Source organism: Myotis myotis, unplaced genomic scaffold (assembly GCF_014108235.1).
Source record: "Myotis myotis isolate mMyoMyo1 unplaced genomic scaffold, mMyoMyo1.p scaffold_m19_p_12, whole genome shotgun sequence".
NCBI lineage: Eukaryota > Metazoa > Chordata > Mammalia > Chiroptera > Vespertilionidae > Myotis > Myotis myotis.
Window position 1 is genome coordinate 19,482,047 of NW_023416316.1, and position 27,467 is coordinate 19,509,513.

Here is a 27,467-nt window from a genome sequence, read left to right on the forward strand (position 1 = left end):
CCCTTGGACTTGGACTGTCAAGAACATTTTTTCCCCAAAGACAAATAAAAGGAAAGGGCGACAGTGACAGAGTGCCAACGGGAAGCACTCACTGCTTCATGCCCGGGGCCGGGGAAACCCTTTCCTGATCTCACGCCTGGGGGCACCTACTTGCTTTGACATTTTTTTTTCCTAGATGTTTCCTGCCTGGTTTGTCTCCTCAGTCACTGTCCACAGGGCTCTGAGAAGTTGTAGGAATATGCAGGCGCAGGCTCAAGGCCCGGCTTTCTCTCCAACGTTGTGGAAAGGGACCGTACATCACGGGGCAGAGCCCTGTGCTCCCCTGCGCCCCCCTGGACAGAGCCCCGGGGAGAGTGACCTCCCGGGGGTGTCCACGATGGGATGCTTTGACTTTTAAACTCCTTCGTTCTGACACAGCTCTTCATCCCTCTCACACGCCCAAAGCAGTCTCCTGGAACCGGCCTTTTGTGGTACAGATAGGGCCCAACCCCTGCATCCCCCGCCAGGCTGGGCCTCCCTGGAGCTCCAGGTCGGAGAGTGTAAGGAGCGTGTGGTGAGGGCTGAGCGGGTGCAGCCACCTTGTGCTGCGAGGCTGTCCTTCACGCCACTTACTTAAAGCCTGTGTAAAAAGAGCAGTCCTTGCACTTGAAGAGCTTCTTCCCGCCGTGCTTGTCCCTGTAGTGGCGCCTGATGCTCTGGATGTAGCCGGAGGAGAATTCACAGAATTCGCAGTGGAGCACCGCCTCGGCTTTCTGCTCCCCCGCAGCTCCGGAGAGCGGCCCGGGGCTGACGCGGCTGTTGTTCCTCGCCAGCGCGGCCGACTGGTAGTGGTTCAGCTGCTGCTGCACATCCGGGGGCTCCGAGTAGGACGAGTCTGTGGACAGACGGGGGACATGACGCGGACACAGAGAACACAGTGGGGTGACGCTCGGAAACCCCTGACGTTTGTTTCGTGGATGCTTTTTAAGGGGGGGGGGGCAACGAGCCCCTCTTTCATCTTCATTTACACTGGACAGCACTTCTCTGGGGAAAGGCGGGGAGGGAGGACGCGTCACCCCCTTTCCTCTGACTTGGAGGGCCCATGCCATTTGGAAAGAAAACTCTGAGGTTAAAGGTTTCAAAGTGAAGGAAGAAAGGGAACTGTGTCCCGTAAAGGAGACCGAGGCGTGGCCACCGGCTGCTGCAGGACGCCCGTCCTTGTGGGTGAGATCAATAATCCGCACAATGAGCCCAGGACCCCAGGGGAGAGAGGCAGGTAAGGAGGTGATGCACTATGCCCCCCTCTGCAGCCCAGAATTATTCAAACCTCCCCCTCCCCTCAAAAACCCCTTTAACAGAAGTGCTCTGGCTCACAGCACTCGCCAATATAAAAATGTTTTATGCCTTCACAGCCGAGCGATTTAAATTTTAGAATATCAAAATCCACCAGTGCTCCCCTGGAATGGATGTTTAGAGCTGAGTCAGCATGGAAATGGAGATTTACTCACAAATCCCATTAAAATGAAATGCAAACAAGTTTCCCTGAAAGGTGTTTTGAAGTTTGCCATTCGGACGAGAATGTCGGAAACGACGGGCACCAATCTCAACCCCAGGAGCTTCCAAGGCCCGGGGCGGAGAGATGCGGCCTCGATGGCTGGGAAAATTGGAGTTTCTTCTTTAAATTAAAAAAAATATATATTAAGTAAATAATGTCTTTGGAAAAAAAAGAAGAACGTAAAAGAAAGGCCTTGAACTTTTTCCAACACGCAGCGTTGCCTGCTGGTGCCGGGAGTTCGACAGCACTGTCCAGGGCCACCTACAGCGGCCGCGGGAGGCGCGACCACGCCGGTGAACTTCAGTGGAACTGTCCTCAAAAAGCACACACACGGCTCTTCTCCGACAGCCTTTCAGGCAGCAGCGAGAGGGGACAAGGCTGCACCCGCCTCCTCCCCACTTGACGGACACTTCATGTTGCTGGGCACGACCCCCGGCAGACGAGGGGGTTTCGGCAAAACCCGTATGTGACAAAAGTATTCGGTCCATCCCCGCTGGCCTCTTCGTTTCCAAAAACAAACCCAGAGCAGCCTCGCTTACGGGGAAGGCATCTCCTGCCTTCAGCATACGAAGCCACCCTCTTCCGTTCTCGCCCTCCTCCCCGCCCCCAATCTGTGTTCCTCACGACTGAGAAAAACCCCTTCGGAAATTGTACACGAACCTGCCAGACGCACAGAAATGAAACAAAAGGAAACGTGAACAATACCGGAGCCTCCCTGGGTTCCTTACCAGGTGTGAAGGGAAGACAAAGGGAGAGGGAAGGCAGGACACACTCAATTCATTCTGCCCCCTTCTTTCGTCTCCCTCTTCTCTAGTCCTCGACCTCGCTGATGAACCCACTCAGGACCACAACAATGCGATTGTCAACTTCTCATTCTTCCTTTCAATAGCAGGCTTGTTTACCATTTCAGGGATTGTTCGAGAGGTTTCCTATTTAAACCCTCAAGACCAGTTTCTGCTTAAAACGCGTATAATGAAGCACACAACGCTCCCCGCCTCTCTCGTTAACGCGGCGTGAGCTGCGGGCTCCGCACGGTCCCACCAGCACCCCAAGCCCGTCCCTCCCAGCAGTGCTTGTCCTGCTTCCCTCTTAGCTCCTCAGAAGGGAAGTCTGTGACCCACTATCCATACACGTCTCCTTAGACTTAACCCGTCATTCTCTCTCGGGTCCATTGCATAGTCCATGATCTCAAAGCAATGGATTCGACATCTGAACTCGTGTTTACATGTGATAGGAAACCAGAAGAAACAGACATGCACGGAGTGGTGGGGAAAGCACCCCAAGAAAGGGAGGCTCCTCACCCTCCCCAAGTGGCAAGGCAACAGGTCGGACCAAGACAGACGTGTGTATCCATGTTATAAACTCCCCTTTTCCTGGGTCAGTCACATGCACAGGTTTATTTACAGCAACAAGCAATTCCCACCCCTTAATGATACATTGTAACGCCCAGGTTATAGCTTTTGGGGTCTTTTTAGCGCTTTACTTTCCTCTCTGGTGCCAAGACACACACACACACACACAGTCTCTCTCTCTCTCTCTCTCTCTCTGCCCCTCCCCGCTTGGAGTTTGTGAGTAATGTACAACTTTGGCACTAACGTGATGAAGATGTGAGCATGTATGATTCCACGATCTTAAAAAAGCCCACTTGCTAAGCTACAAAAAAATCCCAGTTTCATCATCAAGCACAGGCTGAAGGGCAGGAACGGGTTTTGTGCCCAGCGAGCAGACAAGCAGGTCGACAGGAGTGACGGGCACGGCACCGAAGTTAAAAATCATCATCATTAAAACTACCTTCTTTAGTTCTGCGCTTGAGATAAGGAAAGGGAGGACAGTTTGAGCTTGGAGCCCCTGTGGTCAGGGGGAAGCAGGAAGCGCAGGAGTGTGCACCCCCTGGGAGACTGTCCCCAACCGCAGGCCACACAAGTTCCACCTCTGTCACCTTTACGGCAGGTCCCATGCACAAAGGCACCAACAGCAAAGGCGACGCTGGTGGGACATTCCCAGCCCCGCCCGCCACAGGCAGTCTCGGGAGAGACGTTCACTCTGACTTGCGGCTTTATTTCAGTCGGAGGAATTAAATTATAATTAGTTATTTAATTAAGCCATTATATGTAGCTGGCTATTTTGAATAATTGTCTATAATAGAAAAGAGTTCATTTTGAAAAATGAGGAACAAGCAAGAACTTTAGCACGGATGGTCCCGTGCCTGTAGGCGTGGCTTCGGCGTTTACTGCGCCGCCAGCAATGAAGTCGCACAGCTCCCGAGTGCAGCGTGCTTCTCATCCCAATTCCACCCCGAGGCTGAGAGTGACTGGGCACACAGCTACTAAGAGGCAGAGGTAGAATTTGTTTTAAATATTTATTTTTTAAACGTTCTCTTTCTAGGAATACAAATTTGCAGTTTTTAAGAGGAACTCTTTTTTAAAAAAATTTTTTTAAATTGATTTCTGAGAGGAAGAGAAAAACATCAATGATGAGAGAGAATCATTGATTGGCTGCCTCCTGAACAGTCCCTACTGGGGATTGAGCTCGCAACCCAGGCATGCATGTGTGCCCTTGACCGGAATCGAACCCGGGACCCTTCTAGTCTGCAGGCCAACGCTCTATCCACTGAGTCAAATCAGCTAAGGCCAGAGACAGAATTTGTACAAAGATCTGTCCGCCTCTAAAGTCTGAGTCATGTCTATTAGGCATCTGTACCCAACGGTGAGTCCTGTGATGGAGGTCAGGAAGAATGAGGAAGACTATCTGAGTGCCCCACCATCAATAAACACACAGGAGAGGGGGCAGAGAGGGAAGGTGCAGAAAGGCTGAAATAGGCGAGAAAATAACATTCGAATAGATAGAAATGATAACCAAATAGATAAAAAATAACATTAAACTGAATACGAAAGAAAATACTAAAACAAGCACTTTACAGCACATGGGGAAAAACACAGTAGATTTGTGGGAAAGAAAACCGTTCAAAATTTCAAAATGATTTATGTATTTTTTAAAAAGGTGTGTGGGGTGGGGTATCACACAGGAGACATTTCTGCAAGCCCGAGGCACAGGTAAGCCCGGAGAGTACCCAGAACAGGATGTCCACCTGCCCATCGGCATGTAGCAGTGAGATGCTTGATAAATTCCCCTAGAAAAATAATGCTCTAAAAATCATCGCCTGGGATTTGGCTGGAAAAGGAAAGGTACAGGAATGCAGACGGGAGAGGGGTGCTTCAGGCTGGTCTTGGACAGCCCAGGACTTCCAACCAGGGGAGGGCCGAGTCCAGATGAGCCCCCCCCCCCCACCCCCGTCCCTCTCACTGAGGCATCTTCCCTGAGAAATGGGAAATTTCTTGCTCTAATCCCAGCTCCCCAGAACACCAGCCAAAACCAATTTGAAGGTTTTATTTATTTTTTTCTCCAGAAATTAGCCAGCACAAAGACTGACTAATAAAGGGAATCTGACTTTACAAAGGCAAGTGACACAGAGTGAACCCTGGAGGGATGGGAGCGTGGCAGAGGGAAGCTTTCTTCGATATTCTGATTCTGTGAACATCTCGTCAACACCCTTTGGCGCCAGGCCACGTGCTGGCTCTATGAGTTCCAAGTCAGAGAAGACGTGAGGGGTGCCTTCTAGGAACCCAGGGAGAGCACAGAGCGGCCGGCTGCTATGAAAATACAGGCCTGCTCCATATCTAGCAAACCCACTCCACCGACTGAAGGAATAAGAGAGGCACAGAGAACAAATGAGCCGAAGTAACAGGAGAGTCTAACTACGGCAAGACCGAGGAAGACACACGCAAGAGTCAGGATGAACTGGGCAGTATGTTGTGGGAGCCACAGAGGACGGCGCCCTGTGCACCGAGTGGTCCAGAAAGGAAGCCACACGGGAGGCCCCGTTCTCCATCGTCTGCGGCCGCGTGTGAAGGTGGAGAGGTAGCAGAGGCGCCTGGGGGCCGGCAACCACATTTAGTTCTCTTTGGGCTAGATTTCTGTGCAGACTTGGGAGACAGGCTCTCTGGTCAGTGTGAATCAAGTACCAGGAGGAAAAAAAAAAAAGACAAAAGGGATTTTAGGCAAGCCCATTTTAGAGGTGGCCAGGGGGCAAATGATTTAAATTACACCCATTCACTCAGCAAATTTTTACCGAGCATCAAAGTCAACTGTTCTGGGGCAGTCAGACCTGGCCCCTGACTTCAAGCAACTCCCTGTCTCAGACAGATGTGTAAATAACTGGTTGTGATACAGTGCAAAAAAAAAAAAAAAAAAAAAAAAATGTCTTGAGACGTCTGTAAAGAGCTGGTGGAGGAGAAAGAAAAAGCAGCGGCACCTGGGACATGACGGAATGTGGGCATGCGGGGGATGGAGGGACGAGGTCAAGAGCACCTGAGTGTCCATCAGTAAATTAACTATTAGTCAGCGTGTTAGCTAACGAATCAACACTAGACATGAAGATACCTAAACATTCAATTCACCAGACCTCCACCTTAAGTCATAAACAGGTATTAAACCAACGACATTCTCATCACAATGACTAGAAAGTAACTCAATTCCTACAGGGAAAAGAAATGAAGACCCGAGGACGAGCATGAACAAAACGTTGTGTACATCAGAGGGTGCCGTAGGCTGCAGAAGGGAGAATTTTAAATCTTCAAGTTCTAAAACAGCATCGGAAGTTCAGAAGGATGCATAGACCAGTGATGGCGAACCTTTTGAGCTCGGCGTGTCAGCATTTTGAAAAACCCTAACTTAATAACTCTGGTGCCATGTCACATAAAGAAATTTTTTGATATTTGCAACCTTAGTAAAACAAAGACTTATATTTTTGATATTTATTTTATATATTTAAATGCCATTTAACAAAGAAAAATCAACCAAAAAAATGAGTTCACGTGTCATAGGTTCGCCATCACTGGCATAGATGGTAGTTCTCTTCAGAAAAGCAGGCGGTGAGGCAGCTAAAGGCTGGTGGTGTAAGGAACCCGAAATAGAATAGTACCTGTGGATAAGTTAACCACAAACGCTGTATACGGCCACAGCATGGGGGTGGGGCAGGGAGGAAGACCCGAATAAGCTGGGATTGCAGCCCACTGTTTCTAGTGGAGAAATTACAATCTGAGAAAAGCACACCGACAATGACAGGAGAGCAGCCATTCGCCAGGAGAATTCTGGAATGCCACGTAACTTCTACCACACAGCTGCTAAAGAACTTGGGCAGAGGACAGAAATGGTCTAAGCATTTTCGTGCCTGTGACAGGGACCCACCCACGTGTCTGCAGTGACAAGTCAGAGGATCCCGCGGCCGTGGGAAACCCAGAGAGATGGTCCGCGCCGGCATCCGAAGCGGAAACCCTTTCGAGCTTTATGGCTGATGGGCTCCTTACACTCCACGCGCTGAACGCTGTCACCGTCTTTGCCCACACATCACCTTCTGCGTGCTGAACGTCTGCGAATGGCTCTTCACTTCATTTAGGCTCAAGCTGAGGTTCTCCCTTCGGAGTGTCACACGCCTCCCGCAGCAGCACACTTAACCAGCTATCTCGTTCTGGAGACACACGCCATGACCCCCTCCCATCATTTCCTCTCCGGTCCCCGGCCTTCCCTTCCCATGGCTCCTTCAGAGCCTCAGATCCCAGATGGGCGACTCTAACAGCCTCCTAGCTGGTCCTCCTTCCTCTGAGGTCTCTTCTAGTGTGGCCCACACACACATCAGACACATCTAACACACACCTTTACGATTAGGATATGATTATGCCTCGGTGCTCAAGGATTACAGTCTCCTTTCCTGCTCTCTGCATATCCAGCCCTTCAGCCCGGTCCTAGGCCACCTGTCCAGCCTCACATGTCCAGCCAGCTCCCGATTCCCTGCACCTTCTTCACGTGCCATCGCCGGAGGCCTTGATCAGGGCTGCCCGGTGCTCTTCCTCTGCTTTCTGTCTGGCAGATTCCTAGCCGCCTTTCAAAACTCAGCTGAAATGCCACCCATCCTGTGACGATGTTCCCCAACAACCCAGGAAGAGCTCTGCTGTCCTCCGTGCTGGCCAGCACACGCGCCTCGTGACGCTCACCCTCATCTCCTTGAACCTCACATGACGCTGACACCGTCTCTTAAGCAACCTCCACCACCATGGCCAGATCTATGCCTTCGACCTTCAAACATCCTGACCACAAAAGACCATGGTGTCAGTGTCCCTGCTGGCGTGTGGGTCTCTGAGCAGGTCCATCCACTGCTGCTTCCAGCAGTTGAGTTAATAATATCAAGAATCAGTTTTGCCCTGGCTGGTGTTGCTACATGGTTAAAGCATCAGCCCAAGCACTGAAAGGTCACAGTCAAGGGCATATACCTGGGTTGCAGGTTCCATCCCCGGGCTGGTCAGTGCATATGCGGGAGCCAACCAATCGATGTGTCTCTCTCGCATAGATGTTTCTCTCTCTCCCTCTGTCCCTCCCTCTCCCCCCACCCCGCTGTCTCCTCTTTTCCTCTCTATCTGAGAATCAATGGAAAAAATAACCTCAGTTGTAGATTAACAACAACGAAAAAGGAATCAGTTTTACTTCTTCCCAAACTTCCTTGTACTACTTATATTTGCTACTGAGCTTCTTCAACTTAATTAAGATCATCTACAATGATGAAATGTAGGTATAAAAGGTGTCATTTCTATGAAAGCTACACTGAATGCTTTGAAAAGTCAAGTTGCTAAAAAAATTACTGTCAGATGATGTTTTGGCAAGACCAACTGTGAGAGACGGAGGAGAACATGAAAGTCTAGGAGGACTCTTCTCTCAGATTGTTCCATGAATGTCTAAATTATCGTTCCACTTAAATAATGCGAAACCTGGAAGCAGCATGTGAAGCAATGTAGGTGACAGCGGTTTATGCGAGAGGCTAAAGAGAAAATCCAGCCCAAGAACCCAGACTCCAACACACACACATGAACCTACACCACCCAGTACAGGCGAATAAACATATTTATATTTTCAATGAAAATAACATGCTTAAGGCATTTTAAAAAGGATTCCCTGGATTGAGAGACTTTCAAACGTAACGGAGAAACTCTAGGCCTCTTCAAATAAGAGTTTCTACTGTACCTACCTGCATGTTTGTCCCCCATTTTTTACTAATTCAGAAAATATTTACTGCAGCCTTCTGTATGCCAGGCACTTCTGAGCGCTTTGGATATATCAGTGAAAACAAACAACAAAAACGGAGCTTACATTTTAGATGGACAGGAACAGTACCTTCTGTGCTTACGTAGCCTCACAGACTCATGGTTCTTTCATCAGGTTACTAAAGAATAGATTTGCCAGGTTGTGGAGAACTGTTTTTTTTTTTTTTTTTAACCTCCAGTCCCATCTATCTATCTATCTACCTACCTACCTACCTATCTACCTACCTTAGGTTATGAAAATAGTATGTAGCATACTGCTGTCAAGGTAATTGACACTCGAACAGTTTTTAAATAAAAAGATTTCTTAAGTTCTATCTGAATTCCTCTGAAACACGATTGAATTCTTTCTCAAGATACCTGTGGTTCCATGTGCTATTAACACAGAGCCAAGTCTGGCACGCAGAAGAAAACCACCAAGAACAAATCACCAATGCAACTTTCCACGGATTTCCTTCAGAGAGTCTCAACATGTCCTCTTCTCTCCATGGGACATTCCAGAAGAAAGTTTATATTAGAAGCGAAGCTGTGGGCCACAAGCCATTCCAGCTCCTTCTGGACAGTGTCTGAAGGGAACATAAATCTCTAGAGGCAGCCACGTTATTTTATTTCCTTCTTTTGATTATGCCTTGAAATTCTCCAGGCCAAGGACTCTGGCACCTCCTTGTCTCGTGTCATCAGTGGAGTTCTCTGGCCTGGATGCACGAGATTATGATACAATGGCCAGGGGGACAATGGGCACCGGGCGACTATATATAGGAATTCTGGGCTTGGTTGTCATGGAAGCAAATGGGAAAACAAACGCCTAATCCTGAAAATAAGGCCGAGGCCAAGCTTGAAGGAAACACACACCAAAAACTTCCTGTCATTCTGATGAGTGAAAACAAAACCTTGCCATATGATCAGGGAATAGATGAGGAAAAACCCAAACCAAACAAAATGTTAGTTTTCAAAATGACAAATGCACAGCACGGCAGGCTCTCTTGTTGAGATGAGTGTCCCATCGTAGATTAAGTTCATTGAAAGGGTCTCACAAAGGCCTGTTTTATGAAGCTTCGTGTTCTCATTCTCCCTGTATTTGGGGGGAATCCAGGCAAGTCTGCCCTAAGACAAAGAGGATTCCTGGACCTGCGATTCATTAGGTCCTATATGTGGGGACAAGCCCATTTGTCTCTCTATACTTTTTCCCCAGTAGCATCACCATCCACCAACCAATGAAATCAGATCAAATCCTTGACTCATTTCTCGTCCTACAGTCAGTGGAGGAAGTCCCGTTGGTCCAACCACCTGAAAAGCTTAGTGCAAACCACACACCGTTCGCTGCACTGCTCTTGGCCAGGCCCCTGCGGTTGCCGGCGTAGACCCCAGGGCACAGCCTTTCTAACTGGCTTTCTAGTTCCAAGTTTCTTTTCCCTTAAGATTCCTTTCTTTTCTAAAAGCAAACGTGAGTGTGGGACCTGCCCACTCTTACAGGAGGAAGTCCAAGCTGAGACCTGGTGGCTCTCCATCTGCCCAGCCCCAGCCCCACTCCACACCCACTCCACCCACGGCGCTGACCACGGCCACAGGGAAAGCTCTCAATGGCACTCCAGGTGCTTCCGTTCACGGCTTCTTTGCACATTCTTTTCAGCCTGGCAAACCCTTACCATCTTTCAAAACTGCAGTCAGTTCACATTTACCACCACCACGGAGGAGATCTTCTCTGATCTTTCTACATGTGCATTCAATCCCTCTCTGAGCTCCCCATGCGTTCTCATCAAGTTGCTGTGGGGCCCATTTATTTTACCTCCACCAGACTAGGATTTCTTGCAAGCAGGACACCCATCTATTCAACCACATGTAACTTTTCATTTCACTTATTTAATTTTTAAAACTGATTTTAGAGAGAGGGGAAGGGAGAGACAGAAACATGGATGAGAGAGAAACACTGATCAGCTGCCTCCTGCATGCCCCCCACTGGAGAGTGAGTCTGCACCCTGGGCATGTGCCCTGACCTGGAACTGAACTGGTTACCTCCTAGTGCATGGGACGACACTCAACCCACTGAGAATTACACTAGAACATACGTAACTTTAGAAGTTCATATCCCCCAGAACTTAGCTCAGGGCCTAGCCCAAAACATGTGGTCAATAAACATATTCCACAGATCCAAAAAGTTCAAACAGAAAAAAAAAAAAAAGTGCTCTGGAAAACCCAGATTTAAAAGAAAACCCTAACTAACCAAGCGTCCCTCTCTCTCTTTGGATGCTGAGGTTAAGAGAGCCTTCCCACTGAAACACTGACCCACTTTTTAAATTGCCTGGAGAATGGCTTCTAGAACATTTGAGAATCCAAATGGAACAAAATTCGTAACCCCTGGCCATCCAAAAAAGCCAAAAACGTAATTTCTGGTTTTGACCCTGAATCAACTCTGAAACGGATACTAGGCATCTGGTAGCTATGTTAGAAATGTCTATGTACAACTGTCTCTCCCTCCTTGTACCCACTGGTAGGCACAGATGCCTGTGCAATGCACAGGTGTAACAGGTGCCAGGTACCTGAATGCACCGTGACTTCCTTTAGTCACCTTCTAAGGCCATGAACATAGAGCCCTGGGGGCCCTAGGAGGAGGTCCTCACGGATTCCTTTCAGGTGTTCAGCACCGCACTCTCACTGTACACAACGTTTCACCCGTTTTCCTCCGTCGGGAAAGCACTCATCCCGGATCTGTAGTGTTCAGACCACCATTCTGCAGAACAACCTGTGGCAGCGCGAAAGCAGCGATGGCTTCACGTCGCCCAGCCCGTCAATGGAGAAACAGAACACGCCCGGGGCGCCTGCAGGCCCGGCTTTCCAAACACGGTCCTGTCCTGCCACAGGCACTAGCGAGCATCATAGGTCTATCCCTCTGCACTAAACAGTATTGGACCCCAAAGTGCCTGTTCTTAAATATCCTCCTTGACACAGGCTGGGGATTTGTAGGGACACAAACGAATGTGCGGTGCCTTTTTCTAACGTTTTTGGGAGGAAGCTCGGTGGCATCTGCCATTGTTAGTTCAGACGCTCTTACAATACCAAGTGCTTAATTCACCAGTGACTCTTTTGAATTGAGTGATGAGGAAGTAAGGTTTCCTACTGTTTGTTTGGATCGTAGAGATGTCTTTAACGCACTGACAATCCAGGGAAAACAGTTGAGTACAAAGGCCTCTTTATATCAGTGACTTGGCCTCAACCAAAGAGAGCCTGCCAGCCACTTCAGGGTGATAGTTGGAGTTCAGAAGCCATGGCCAAGGCCACAGTGCTTCCTCCTCAAGACCCAACCGGAAGGGAGATGCCTACGGACTGCAAGGAGATGGTGACAGTGCATGGTGCACTGCAGAAGTGCAGTGAGGGCCCAGATAGGGAGTCACGGTAGCGAGTTCTTAAAGATCAGACAATCAGGAGGAAAGAACACATATGAGTGCACGCATGTATGTTTAGATACATGGACAGCTCTAAGTGATGACATGGAAAGCAGACGGGGAAGGCAATGGTCGGTCAGGAACAGGAACAAACAGCCACGCTTCAAAGCTGAGTTTCTCTACAACTGTCCCCCTGCAGCGGGCGTCTCTGAACCAACAGACCCAGTGAGTTGCGGGCCCGTTTTTCTTTTCCTTTCACCCATTCCCATGCAGGGTAAGAAACTCCTGGCAATGGGTTAAGCTATATATTTAATCACCATTAAACACTACATCAGTGATTTCAACCTTTTTCATCTCACGGCACATACAAATTAATTACTAAAATGCTGTGGCACACCTAAAAATATCAATAATAATAAAAGTGTAATATGCTAATTAGATCGGATGTCCTTCTGGATGAAGCCAGGGCTGCAAGGGAAGCCCGGGTCCTGGGTGCCTGCTGGTGGCTGGAGGGAAGTCGATGCTGGCAGTGGGTGGTGGTGGTGGGGGGGGGTGGGGGGAGAGGCCTACTCTTGCATGAATTTCGTGCATCAGGCCTCTAGTATTATATATTTTGCCAATCTGACCAAAAAAAAGTATAATTTTGATTCATTAACACCAGACGGCTATTGTCTTTTTTTTTATTTGACAATCTCAGGGCAAAGAGGGCAGTGCCCTGACTAAATAGTCAGATATTGCATGTTTTACAAAGGCTTGCGGCACACCGGTGAGAATCACTGCACCAGGTTCTTCCTTTAGGGCAGTTCTTACTCCAAACGCACCCACAGGAATACTGCTCAGTGGCACTGGGCTCAGGTGTAGGGCAAAAGCCTCCAGGAAGCCAGAGGGGTGGGGAAGTGAGGCCCAGGTTCACCTTCTGCTGTCGCAGCCGGGTCTATGTCTAGCGACTGTCAGGTGCTTTTTACAAGGTCACTCGCTGACCTTCACCAGGACCTTAAGAAATGGAAATATGGTGTCCCGCTATACAGACAGGGACACAGGCATTTCTCAGCTCTCCTCCTATCCCTGTGGAGACTCTCAGCTATGCAGACCTCCGGTTCCTCACCTGCAGAATGGAGACGATAACACTGGCGACTCCCCAGGTGCTGCGGGGAGTCTAGGAGACCAGGTGTGAAGCACAGTGCCTGGCACACAGGCTTTAAGGGTCTCAGTGCCACAGGTGTTAAAGCCTACGCCGTACAATTCTGCACCGAATTATAAATTGCCTTTTGGCGTTGGCGTTTCCTACAGATGAAAGAACTTGGTCCCTTTGCTGGACAGCAGGATGGAGAGGCGCAGCATCTCTTACGCTGCTCTGAACAGATGCAGCGAGCGTTCCTCCCGGCGGCGGGCTCGCGGCAGGTGCACGGCAGCTAGTGTTTGACTGATTGATTCTGGGCAAAGCCAACTGCACTACTTCTGGCAACAACTCGCCAGCTTATCCTGCAAGTGGAGGTGGCTGCAAAGGGGAGGGGACTGGCTGTGAGACCAGGATTCAGCTCAAAGGCAGGCTCAACCCGAATGACACCCAGGATTCAATGAGTCACCTCCATTTTGTTGGGTAACAATGAGCACAGAATGGCCCCAAGCCAACCTGCTACAAAAGGGCTGGTGAGAGCACATTCAATTCTCAAACTTTACAGGCTTTTTTGGGCAACCATTCTGAGGTCTACCGTATTTCCCTTTAAATTTCTTTCAAGATCACCTCCACCTTTCGAGCAAGGTAACTGGATATGGGACTAGCAGTTGTGTCAATCACCCCATCTCAATGACCCTCTCCCACCCCACCTGACCCTGCAGCCCTGTCCTTTCCTCCCCTTCCCCTTGTTCTCCTTCTCTTGATAGCACATCTTACCACCTGATGTGATATGTACTGGCTGTCTGTCTGGTTTTGCACACTATCTATGAGCGATTTGCACCGATTTTTGGATTTTAGTTCACGACGGATGAGGGCATTTAACCTTTTGTACGCCATAAGCGTCTACAGACGCAAGGATGGTTTCCGTTTGGGAGCGTGGCAGTGAACTGGTTAGACTCAGCTGAGCATGAAGCATTTCCCCAATGCTCAGTATGAGAAACCTCAGGGTCTATGCCTTACACCTGCCTGGTAAGTCTATGTGACTGCCGTGGCCAGGGTGGCACCACAAACACCAGCACTCAAGACTAGATTCAGTCCCTCAAAGAACCCGTCTGACTGCCTGTGGCGTGCAAGGAAACCCAAAACTTAAACGATGGCCTCTGCCTTCAAGACTGGTGGTCTGGGGGGCGGGGGGGCGGGGGGGGGGGAGGTGGAAAGACAGTTACAACAGAGTGTGATCAGTGCTATGATCCCAATAGGAGCTCAAAGATCTGCAGGAGCCAAAAGGCGGCCCCCTGGTCAGACAGGAAGACTGGGAAGGCCTCTGGAGGAGACGGGATTCCAGTTTCCAAGGACAAGTAGGAACCAGTCAAGTGCATGGAGTAGTGAGGAGGGCGCCGTGGAGAAGCGTGATCCAGGAAGAAGGAAGAGCAGGCCTGGAGTGGGAGACGGCAGGACTGTAGGGACAGGGCATCGGCGTGGCTGCAGCGCAGTCCACTGGAGGGAAGGAGGGTGAGAGCGGTCCCAGAGAAGCGTGGGGCCCAAATACCAGCCTTCCATGCTGAGCGTGGAATTTATTCTGATGGCAAAGAGCCAGCCACTGGAGGCGACACAGAGGCCGCACGTTTTTACCTTTTCTGTGCCCATAAACTGCACCCATAGCCTCGACCAGCTCCCTCTCGGAGGGGAAAGCAGCTTAGCGTAAGGGAATTTCCACGGTGAAGAAAGCAACCAGCAGCACGACCCGCTGACAACAAATGTCAGCAGACCACGATTCCACACCTTGTTTTGTAAAGTGGAAAACACCAGTGTAGGACCTTTTCTCCTCTGGGTTTTATGAGGAGGTTGGACCTGTCCCTTTGAAATCCAGTGCCTGCCCTAGTTGGTTTGGCTTGGTGGATAGAGCGTCAGCCTACGGACTAAAGGGTCCTGGGTTCGATTCCAGCCAAGGGCACATGCCTGGGTTGTGGGCTAGATCCCCAGTAGGGGGCATGCAGGAGGCAGCCGGTCAATGATTCTCTCTCATCATTGATGTTTCTATCTCTCTCTCCCTCTCCTTTCCTCTCTGAAGTCAATAAAGAAATATATATATGCATTTGGACTGAAGGATCCCAGGATCGATTCCAGTCAAGGGCATGTACCTCCGTTGCAGGTTCCACCATGGCCCTGGTTGGGGCAACCAATTGATGTGTCTCTCTCACATGTTTCTCTCACGATGTTTCTCTCTCTGTGTCCCTCCCCATCCCTTCCACTCTCTAAAATAAAAAGAAAGAAATTCAGTTTTTACTGTGTCTACTGAACGCACTATTCTTACAGCTGGAATAGATTAAGGCCCCAACCAGGGGAAGGGAAGATGGAAGCTCGGTCGGCTACCTTGTCTGCTCCCCACCAACCCTTCATGTGCAAAAAAAAATGACAAGGAAGCACAGGAAACCAAGTGGTATGTCCATGTGCTGGCAAACACCAAAAACATGCAGGCGTCAGCCAAGATCCCAGGGTCTGTTTTCCAAACACAGGGCCTCAGCAACTTCCCAAATGTCTCTAGATCTGAATTTTACTCCCGAGCTTTCACACCCATGTGCCAACCCAAGGACACTTGACAACACATTTTGTGGGCTCATTTAGATTCAACTTAATGGTCCAAATTTTACCTTGTAAAGAGATTCAATATCCCTCTGGATTCATTAGCTTTTTATGAGTGGTTGGTTTGATCATCACCAATGTTTTATCGGTTGCGTGTTAGGAAGCTGACAGACACAAAGGTCACCAGATCGTGTATTTTATGAGCTCCTAGGGCATCAGGGGAGAGAACAACAACACACACTAACATGAGCGCTCAAAGAAAGGAGCGAATGCCCACGGGCATCTCTATCTGTTGTTAGCAGAGTGGCCAGAAGACAATGGGGCTCTGGAGTCAGGAAAAAAATTCAAATCTTCATTTACTGCTTTACACTGTTGTAATGACTACTTACAGGACATAACTTACTTTCATTTTACATTTGTAGGAACGTCTGCTCTAAGAAGGAAGCGGCCCTTGGCCAGACGGTTAGAATAGAACATGAACAGGACAAAACCCTAAACCTAATGAGCTTCCTTTCTGGCAGAATGGATCCCATGTCCCCAGGGGAGGCAGGGCACAGCGCAGCGGGGCAGGGACGTTTTGAGAAGCATCATGGGAGCGAAGGCAACAGCACGTGGCTTTGAAGGACAAATAGGGCCTGGACATGTGGAAATGGAGCCCAGAAGGGGCATGGGGAACGACGGGTTGGAGTTATTTGACAGGCACGTAGAGCTGGTAAAGACTCTGGCCACTATCAACAAGACAGGCAACAACAAGTGTTGGAGAGGTTGTGGAGAAAAGGGACCCCTCATTCACTGCGGGTGGGAATGTAGACTGGTGCAACCACTATGGAAAGCAGTCTGCCAATTCCTCAAAAAATTAAAAACAGAGCTACCGTATGATCCAACAACCCCACTCCTGGGTAGATACCCAAAAAACTAGAAATCATTTATACACAAAGATATATGCACCCCTATGTTCACTGCAGCATTATTCATGGTGGCCAAGAGTTGGAAGCAGCCAAAGTGCCCCTCGATAGAGGACGGGATAAAGAAGATGTGGTACAAATACACAATGGAGCACCACATGGCCATAAGAAAGGATGAAATAGCGTCATTTACAACAACATGGACGGACCTTGAGAACATTATGCGAAGTGAAATAAGTCAAACAGAAAAAGCTAAGAACTACACGATTTCACTCACGTGTGGATATAAAACTAAAATGCATGAACACAAACAGGAGTGTGGTGGTTGCCAGAGGGAGGGCGGTGGGGGAAGAAAGGGGTCCTAATATGAGGCGACAGGAGGAGATGTGACTTTGAGTGGTGGGCACATGGTCCTATACAGATTTTGTAAATTAGTAATCCGGACATGAAACCTATATGTTCATGTTGACTAATGTCACCCCAATAAAAACTAAAGAAAAAAAAGACTCTTGAATAGGAGAATGGTATGACTCTTAACCTTGCCTAGAGACTGAAGGGAGGCATTTGCAGATGGGGTGAATATGGTAATGGCTCAGGCAAAAGACGGGGACGGGAAGGAGGGGGTATATTTGCGAGGAAGTGAGGAGATGGGAACAACTGGGCTGACCAGGCAATCGACTGGCTGATGGAAGGCAGGTCCAAGGAGACCTGAAGACCCAGAGGATCCCAGGTGGGCACAGGAAGTTCGGGAGGAAGTCACTGAGTTCCAGTTTAGAACCTTTGACATAAAGGCTGAGTGAGGCCTGCAGGTGGAGAAAGGGAGGAGCACATGCAATAAAGGATCTGGGGCTTAGGCTGAGAGGTGAGGGCCGGAGGTCGAGACTCTGGCATCATCAGACAAGCATGGATCCATGTGCATGTGAGGGGGGAGCAGAGGAGAGGACGGGAGTCCTGACCAGTCGCGTGACAGCAGCTGGAGGAAGAGCGCTGAGAACAAGGTAAAGAGATGGTACTGCCAGAGGACGGCCCGGATCACACGCAGGCCCCAAACCAAGGGAGGAGTATTTCCCTGGGAGGAAGGTCAGCAGTTTTAAATGCCACGGACAAAAAAGATGAGGCAGGAGCAAAGGCCATGGACTTGTTTGTCTGAAGTCACGGTCAATCCTGAGGGAAGCCACTTCATTAAGCGGTGGGGCCAGAGTCCCATGGCGAGGGACTCCAGAGAAGGAGAGGGGGCAAGGGGAGGCGGCGGCGGATGCCAACAGGCAAAGGATGCCTCCTTCCCAGGGAGAACGCCCCTGGAGGCCGCCGATGGGAGGCCACTGCATCAAGTGCCAATGCTGAAGGCACAAGACAGATGCCAGCAGTTCAAGGCAAGAATGGGTGGCAAGTAAAGGTCCCTTTAAGAGATTTGGAGACAAAAACTGCAATTGCAGGAACAGGATGACCAAAGGTCCTATTCAAGAACGATTGTAATTGTTAAAACACAAAACACTTCCCTGGGGCTCCTATAGCTTCTTTTTTTAGACTCTTCAGGGGAAAATAACACCTCTAAGAACTGAGGTTTGGGGGAGCAGTGTGACGTAGGACACAGCACTCTGGAGCCAGGCGATGTGCACCTTAACTGCAACTCTGACAGAGGGCGACTGTGGCCTTTCTTAAGCCCGTTTCCCCTCGCTCCTTGCAGAACATTTGGTCCTGCCCAAAATGTCCACTGAGACACTTGGTCCACACCCAGAGGTCCTTGATATTTGGACCTGTCCAAAATGCCCAGGGACACATTTGGTCCATGTCAAAATGTCCTTGACGCGTAAACCCTGGTCTTCTGCAAGATTCGAACCCGGACTCACCCACCCAACCCCACAGGCCATGGCCAGCGAGGCTCCTGAGGCAAGAAGAGTTCTTGGCATACGTCCACAGTACAATTATTGGGCCCATAAAACCTAATCGCGCTTTTTATTTATTAACCCTATAAACCAAAAGTAGGCATAAACGTGATGGGCTATTTGAACCCAGAGATGTTTTCTAAGCATGCATAGAAGGTCCTGTCTCATGGGATGTTTATGCTTAATCATCCAAGATTTTTATTTAATTCATTCATTAACGAGGGAGCCAGTAAGATGTCACAACTGGTCAGAGAAGGTTTTTTTTTTTTAAACATGTGTTTATAGGAAGTAAAGGAAGCTTAAATGAGTTTATGCACATATGCAAAAACTTATCTCTCCACAGGCAATGATCAATTGCACTCTTAACAGGCACAACAAATTTATAATATGGGAAGAGCCATTTGCATTAACGTCACTTTTCTACAGCTTAAAGGGCTGTCAAATAGCTCGACGAGAATGAAAGGTGGGTGAACTAATCAAGACACCCACAAATACAGATGTATGTCCATTTTAAAGTTTTTTGTTTTCTTTATAATTTTTCTTAACAGAGCTATTAAAAAAATAAGACAACAGTCAGAAAAATGGAGCCACTTCTGCTAAGTCCCACATCACCAAACTGAGATTTAATTTCATTAGTTCCAGCTCTCCCAGAAATGGAATCTTCCACCTGTCAATCAGCAATGTCCTGAGCAGCACCAGTGGGAAATCTGCCTGACAGAACCGTCACCCCGCAAAGAAGTAACCCTGCAATGACTAACCCCCTCTTCTGCCCCGGGTAAGTAACATCCCGTTCCTGCTCCCTCCGGCCTGCAAATCCTCCGTTGTGTATAGCTCCTCAGAGCTCCTCTCGGATAGGCTGGACACAGACTAATTCATCTACCGTCGAATAAAGCCAGTAAGAGCTTTAAAATTTGCTCAGTTGAATTTTGTTTTATAACAGAGTTAAGAAGTAGGTTAAGCCAATAACGAATTAGTTACTAGATCAATACTAAGTGCTTTCTACGGGTTTACAGGACAGACTGGGATGGGAAAAGTGGAGCGTTTCTTTCACGTCTGAAGGAGGCACTTAAAATGTTGGTTACGGAGCTATGGAAGGTGCCTTCTCTCTCTCCTACCGCCAGTCGTTTTCCCCTAAGAATGCTCGGGTCCACCAATTCAGAGCTATGAATGCCCTCACTTAGGGAAGGCGATTGGTCTGGAGTAATCAAACAGCAATAGCAAGCGGCCTGCAGGGTGCTGGCAATTTCCAAAGAGTTTTCGAAGCTTCACTGAGAGACGGTCTGTGAATGGCCCCGTAGTTGTGTGTAAAGTAGTGATGGCGAACCTATGACACCTGTGTCAGAGGTGACATGCGAACTCATTTTTTTGGTTGACTTTTCTTTGTTAAAAGGCATTTAAATACATAAAATAAATATCAAAAAATATAAGTCTTTGTTTTACTATGGTTGCAAATATCAAAAAATTTCTATATGTGACACGGCACCAGAGTTAAGTTAGGGTTTTTCAAAATGCTGACACGCCGAGCTCAAAAGGTTCGCCATCACGGGTGTCAGGCATTTCAAAGCCATGGGAGGTGCCAACAACAGACCAGGAGCACACCTTGCCCTTGAGCAGCCCAAAGGCGAAGGTTTTGTAGGAACAGGGCAGGTAAGGAGAGTGGTAGGGAGGGAACAGTTACCCTTGAGTTTTCAGTGAAAAAAAACAAAACAACACACACACACACACACACTTGATCATCGCCACCATCATCATCATCACCAGCAGCTTCAACAGTAGCAGATTCACAGACTGAAACCCTTTACAAAGCCTGGCGCGGCCATAAAATCAGTGGAATCGTTCTGAATGCATCTGCTTACTTCAGATGACATGATATGGGGAATAAAAGGAATCAACCGAAACGTTTTAAATGTGCTTCGCTGGACCATTTCCAGTCATCTTCAGACAAGTTTCTTAAGTTCTAATGAAGTAGACAAAATGACCACGCACTTTATGAAAACAGGAATCTCTGCAGCGTATTTTGAATCCATCCAGTAAGATTAAGAACATACCTTTGCTGTTTCCAACGACTTCACTCATTTGTTGTTACAGTCTGATGTCTCCTAATACATGTGGTCAATCCTTAGCTCTGATCTAGAGCCCAGTATTTGGTCAGGAATGTAATCTCTTAAAAATTACAACATCGTTCCAAAGGGAAAACGGGGCGTGCTTTACGTTACTGCATTTCATTACGAGAGTTCCCAGAACGCCCTGGGTAAAAAGCAGAGCGTTCGTACAAAAAAAAAACACAAAAAAAACCGGATCCCTGATTCTTAGATTGGGAAATAATTAGGTGGCTTTTGAAGTGAAAAGTGACTTTGCAAGATTATAAAATACTCATTCGGTTATTCTGCCAGCTGCTGGGTTTTACACAGGTTGCTGACCGGCTTCATGCGACTGTTGTAGTCAATGAAATGAAACAATGTAAGTCAGTTGGAAGATAAGCAATAATGGATAGTGTAAAACGCACATTAATTAATGTCAATAACAATAACACGAAGGGCGTCTGACACTGGGGCTATCGATGCCTTGTACCCATTAGGACGTCAAGTGCTGCGGAGTTTCCTATGCGGTTGGTTTCAAATTAGCCCCAAAGGTAAAACACATCTAGATGATCAGATCTCCAGAAAAGCATCACTTCCCAAACACTGAATTACTTTAGACTCCTAAGAAACAGCTCCCGATGTAAAGAGATTTCATTCAGCTTCCCACACAAGATTGAAATTTTCTTCCTTTTTCATTAAAAAATAAAATCCCCATCAACCTCTGGTTGATGACAAATTTTCATAAACTAACAAGAAATCTGCTCCTACTATACTACTTTAATAATATCGACTATTTCTGCAGTAATTGAGAATATGAAAGCATTCCTGTATGTCTTTTCATTTGATCCTGGAAATAACCCCATAAAGTAGGCATCGCTTTTTTACACATTAGAAATTGAGGCTCAGAGAAGGGGAAGGGCTTGTCTCAGCCCTCACTCACGGGCAGCGCTGGTGCTGCCGGGACCTCCGCCTAAGGCTGCCCAGGCCGGGCGGTTCGTGGCCTGCCACGTGGGTAGTGTTTCCTGGACTGGGGCCTGCAGCCGCTCTCAAGCCAAACCTCAACCTCAGGGGTCCAACATCTCCTGTGCAGACTATTGAGGAAAGATGATCCATACAGAGACCAGTTTTGAAAAGATCACTTGCCCCTAATTTTCACTAGCTCGCTTGGGAGAAACGGTTTCTCCTGGCATCTGCTCAACCAAAACGAACCCAATGATACACAGGAAGTCGCGCTCGAGGCCAGTCCTGCAGCAGGACTTCAGGATTCCACAGGGGGGAAAGGGTTACGAGTGGAGGAAGTGGTTCCATGGAACACTTGGATGCTTCCCCAGTGAGAGTGTCCCAGGGAAGCCACCGCCACCGGAGCTCGGAAGGGCTTGCTGTGTCGTCCAATGTGGCAGCCCTGTTGCTGCTGTCAATTCCCCCCACTCCCCTTCCAACGCAGGAAGCCAGGGGCACAGGTGCTGCTCCACCTGAGTGGGTGCTGCTCCACCTGAGTGGGTGCTGCTCCACCTGAGTGGGTGCTGCTCCACCTGAGTGGGTGCTGCTCCACCTGAGTGGGAGCTGGTGCTGCGGGCCTGGCGGGTCTGGGCACTTCCTAACTCCCTCTGGCCTTAGACGGCCAGCTCCAGTAGCCCCCTCCTTTCACTGGGATGATGACGATCAGTATAAAACCACCTCCAATTTGCTCCAGGCATTACAGTTTTAAAAGTTCTGAGGTACTGTTTTTGTCATCCCCCAATTTTGGTAACATATAAATAAATAAATAGGAAGCAAATCAACAAACAAACCGTAAGCCTGCCCTGGACTTACAGAGGACCACCGTCCCTCCACCCTGCAGTTCTCACACTCCTTCCTGCTCTGGCAACACACAACGGGTGGTCATCTATGTACTCAGCACTCTTCCATCGGCAAGCTGTGATTTAGATACTAGCTCAGAAAATTAGGAGGGAAATATAGTGAAAAGTACTGTAAACATTTTTATTTTAAAAAAGCTAGAGGGATAGCCCTAGCCAGGTGGCTCAGTTGGTTGTAGCATCGTCCTGTACACCAAAAGGTTGCAGGTTCAATTCCCAGTCAGGGCACATACCTAGGTTGCAGGTTCGATCCCTGGTAGAGGCACGTACAGAAGGCAACCGACTGATGTTTCTCTCTGACAGCGATGTTTCTCTGTTTCTCTCTCTTTCTCTCTCTAAAAAAAAAAAAAAGAAAAGAAAAACCAATAAACATATCCTCTAATGCAGATTTTTTAAAAAGCTACAGGATAGAGGCATACTAATGAAGCCATTGGGGAAAAAATAAAGAGAAAAAATAAATCTATCTTTTATTTAAGTACCGGATTTTATTTTTTAAAGAGTTAGTCTTCCATTCTGTAGGTAACATAACCAAGATGCAACAGTATGCTGTGGATGTATTAGCAGAAATGGTTTTATTTTACTGCTAACATAACAATATACAGATTTGCTGATTTAAATGCATTAGTTGGGAATTTTATTTACACTTTACTGTCCGCTTCTGATTTAGTTATCGCGATTATTGTTTTTTTCTGAAAGACATGTTGGTGGCTTTTTCCCTGCTTGCATGCAAGGAAGATGTGGCTTTCTTCATCTTTCCTTCTCCATATTCTTAATTAAAAACTTACCCATGGGCAAAATTTTAAAATACTGTAAAACTGGAGTAACTGAAATAGCAACTCACAAGTACAATCATTTGTGATCGCTACAGCTATTACCATCTAGCTCCTCACTCCATTTCTTTGCTATCAGCAACAATCTGAAAATTCTAGCACATCCGACGTGGCTCCATTTCTCTCTCTTTCACTCTAGAACAGTGGTTCTCAACCTGTGGGTCGCGACCCCTTTGGGGATCGAACAACCCTTTCACAGGGGTCGCCTAAGACCATCGGAAAACACATATATAATTACATATTGTTTTTGTGATTCATCACTATGCTTTAATTATGTTCAATTTGTAACAATGAAATTGGGGGTCACCACCACATGAGGAACTGTACTAAAGGGTCGCGGCATTAGGAAGGTTGAGAACCACTGCTCTAGAAGGTTCCTTGGAATACTTATCAAACTGACTTTTGAGAGGGATCAATCTGAATCAGCTCAAATTTATTTTTAAAAGCAAACCAGATCTGTGGTTAACAAGGATAATCCTGAAAACGGATCGGAAAAGGCTGACACTGAGCCAGGAAGACGGCTAAAACCAGAAGTGCAGAGCGAGGGCCGATCAGGGCTGGGGCCTGGCAAGTTGTAAAGGAGAGGACAAGGACGTTAGGGTCACAAGGATGCTGGGGAAAACCCCTCTGACGCAGCTGCCTCCAGCGTCTAGGTGGGAGAGGCGGGTGGGGTAGAGGTCAGAGGGAACTGAGGAGTTGGAGATGCAGGAGGTGGAGCGATTATAGGCAATTTAGCCACCGGTGAATGGCAGTCGGTGTAGAGTTAGGAAGGAGGTAAATGTCTAGCTGAAGAGACCGAGTACAGTCATCCCTCAGTATCTGTGGGCAGTTGTTCCGGACGGTGGCAGATGCCAAAATCTGCGGATGCTCTAGTCCCTTGTATACAATGGCACAGAACAATGCATCCACGGATTCCCAACCACGGATAGAAAATACGGTTTTCCACCTACAGTTGGTTGAATCCGTGGATGGGAAACCTGGAAATACAGAAGGCCAACTGTACATTTACTGAAAAAAAGAAAAAAAAAGAAAAAGAAAATCCACGTGTAAAGGGAGCCAAGCAGTCCAAAGCCGTATTGTTCAAGGGTTAACTCCATTTGCTGGGTCATTACCACTGAGTCTAGTATTGGAATTCCAGAGCACGATGGTCACGGCTGGAGTGAAAGGGCCGACTGTGAGACTGGCACTGCATTCACTGAGAAAGGTAAAAGAACGTTCCAGAAGGTAAGGAGGAGGAAATAAGCAGAGAGCAAGTGTCTGAAAAGGGAAGTGGAAATATTCTCAAGCGGTGGCAGAAAGTAAGGAATGCGCCCCCTCCTCTTGGCTGCATGGAAGAAGGGGAGCATTAGTCACTTTGGTTGCAAAAAGCTGAAAGGGATATGGTGTTGCCATTGGGGGTGGGGTGGGGTGGGGCCGGAGGTGTGTGGTCAAAGTTACCTAGAGGAAGGAGGTGTGATCAAGGACTTATGCAACAGTGATGGACTGCACGTCACGGTATCCAGGCAGCCCCAATCCACTGGCTTTCCCCAGACACTGATGACACACCTGAGCCCCCAGGCGCTGAAATTCCCAGGCTTTGTCACACTTAAACTACTGTTCTGTTGGTTCTCTGTGGGTGTGGTTCATTTTGCTGCCCCAATTCAAGTCCAGGAATATTTGTTGAACGGCCTGCCAAGTGCTAGGGCTCTGAAACAGCCCTGGACCTCAGAGAGCACACAGTTTAGGTGGGGAGACAGATAGGAGAACTGCCAATTATAAGACTGCTTGGCACGACTAGCCATGGAAGTAAATGCAAAGGCCAGAAGCCACCCACCCTATTTCATTTATCCCTTCGCAAAATCTCATTTTCAGCTCATTACTCTGAACAGTCTAGACAGTCTGTAATCCTGATTTTGTCATGTAACTTATAGAACATTTGCCAATATTTTCAAGTGTATTAAGTCTGAAGCAGTAAGAAAAGACATTTTACTTAAGTAATTTTTAAGGAGATGAATGAGCCTTAAAATGAAATAAATTAGTGAATTCTCACCTTAAACACAGGCATCACATCCACAAACATAGAAGCCTTTAAGGACTCAATATCTATTATCTGAAGAGGAATCATTTGTTTTGGTTTTGTTTTGCGATATGGACCCCCATGTTTTAAAACTACAGTGAGTCCAATAGTGAGAGAACTTTTCAAGTGAGAGCAAAAACATGAACAAATTAGGCTGTGTATTACAGTCCCAGTTTTTAAAAAAATAAGACAGACCCAGTGTGTGTATGCATAAAAGACATCTAGGTGACTCCAGGGCACACTGTTACTACGGATTATTCTGGATGCTCAGAGAGAGGCAGGCACTATGGGTGGCCCTTACATTTTATTAGGCAGTGCCATAGAGCTGTTCTTTAATCACGAACGGGTATTACTTTTCTAATCAGAAGGAAAATCTATGCAAGCATCTTAAAAGGGGTAACTACCACCCATGACTATTTTTTTGTCTCTTTTGTTTACTTTTAATAGACTTCATTTTTTAGAGCAACTTTAGGTTCACAATAATATTGAGCAGAAGGTGCAGAAATTTTGCATAGACCCCGTGCCCCCCACATGCACAGCCTTCCCCGTTATCAGCATCCACACCAAAGTGGTATATTTGTTACAACTGATGAACCTACATGGACACATCATCACCCAAAGTCCACAGTTTACATCAGAGTTCTTGATGTTGTACATTCTATGGGTTTGAACAAATGTGTAATGACATATATTCGTCATTATAATGTCATACAAGGAAATCTATGCTCCCCAAATGCTCCTCCTTTTGATTCCTCCCCCAAACCTCCTGGCAACCACTACTTTTTTATTTACTGTCTATAGTTTTGCCTTTTCCAGAATGTCATATAGATGAATTCATTCTTGAAGACCTATGGATACCAGCTCAAAAGTACCCCACGACCACTTAAAGCAATAGGCACCTTGCTGCTGGTCTTCCTTGTTCAGCCAGCTTAACAAATCTAAAGGCTTCTTCCTGGTACTAAGTACCCTGTCATCTGGCTCTACCTCTCCTCACCCCCCACTGTCCTCCCACTAATTTCCCTACACACCCACCCCTCTAGTCAGACTGGCCTCCTTGCTGTTTCAAGATCCCTTCTTCTATAAATTCGCTCACTTCTGATACTCCTTCCACCTGTTATGGACTTCTTTTGCCCCTGTAAAAATCCTACTCACCCGCCAAGGCCCAGCCTGAGCTCCACCTCTTCCAAGGAGCCCTCCGGGACTCATCAATCCCTTTTCTTCTCCAAGGTTACAATTATTAAAATCCAAATACACAATTTCTCACGTCAGTCTACTCTGCTCTTACAACTTAACACCATCTGTAGGTCTATCACCCCACAATAAAAACTTGGCTTTCGTTTCCCAAGGAAAATTCCAGGATCCCCAAACATAAAGACGAGGCTGTGCCCTAGTGGCTGTGGATCACTTATGGGTGTGTACTTCTGCCGAGAGTCTTCCATGAGATGGCACAGACACTCCCAACACGGCTTGGGATTTAGACCGGCTCCACCACATACATGTTTCGTGATCTTTGGACTCATCATTTCATTCCTCAGGGGCGCAGTCTCCTTCTCTCTTAAATGTGACTGATAATTTGTACCTCCGATTTATAAGACATACTGATCCAGATGATAAATTGAAGGCAATCAGCAGAATTAAAAAACAAAACAAAATGCTTCGTTTTATCACCCAGGGATTCAACAGACGCAGCATTCCTATAATAAACCAGAATGGATGAGTTTCACTCTGGGCGAGGAGGAAAAAATAACTAGCAATGCCAAAAATATCAAGGCCTAGATGAAGGGTTGAGAAGGTCCCGCTCTGCTTCATGTGGCTGTCCCTGCAGCTTTGCAGGGCTCACGGCGCATGAAAATAAAGATGACATAAGGAGCGTGGCTTGCACAAGTCATCTAAGAATATGCTGTGCTCCCAGGAAGCTCAAGAACCTAGCCCCAGGATGACTTCTCGGACAGCAATGTCCTGGTAACTAAAACCTTAGCCCGCCCTGCACTCTGGGCCAAACATGCCCTCTGGGTTGAGCCTGACGACTCTGAAACTGCTTGCAAAGGAGAAAAGCCTGTATGGCAGGAGCCTCTCTCTTTCTGGGCGTAA

General features: G+C 47.7%; 1 protein-coding gene and 1 non-coding gene across 6 annotated transcripts in view; both read right to left on the minus strand.

The window, feature by feature from the left end:
- The window catches only part of ZNF462 (zinc finger protein 462), a 140,780-nt gene that overhangs the window by 30,745 nt on the left and 82,568 nt on the right, over nt 1-27,467 (minus strand). For all 5 annotated transcript variants that reach the window (XM_036330117.1, XM_036330116.1, XM_036330113.1 and 2 more), the window contains one exon: nt 613-874. In XM_036330117.1, the coding sequence (XP_036186010.1) occupies nt 613-874 (262 nt within the window). The remainder of the gene's footprint in view (nt 1-612; nt 875-27,467) is intronic.
- On the minus strand, nt 174-380 carry LOC118667772. Its single transcript, XR_004971366.1, has one exon. It is a non-coding gene; the product is annotated as a small nucleolar RNA SNORA73 family (small nucleolar RNA).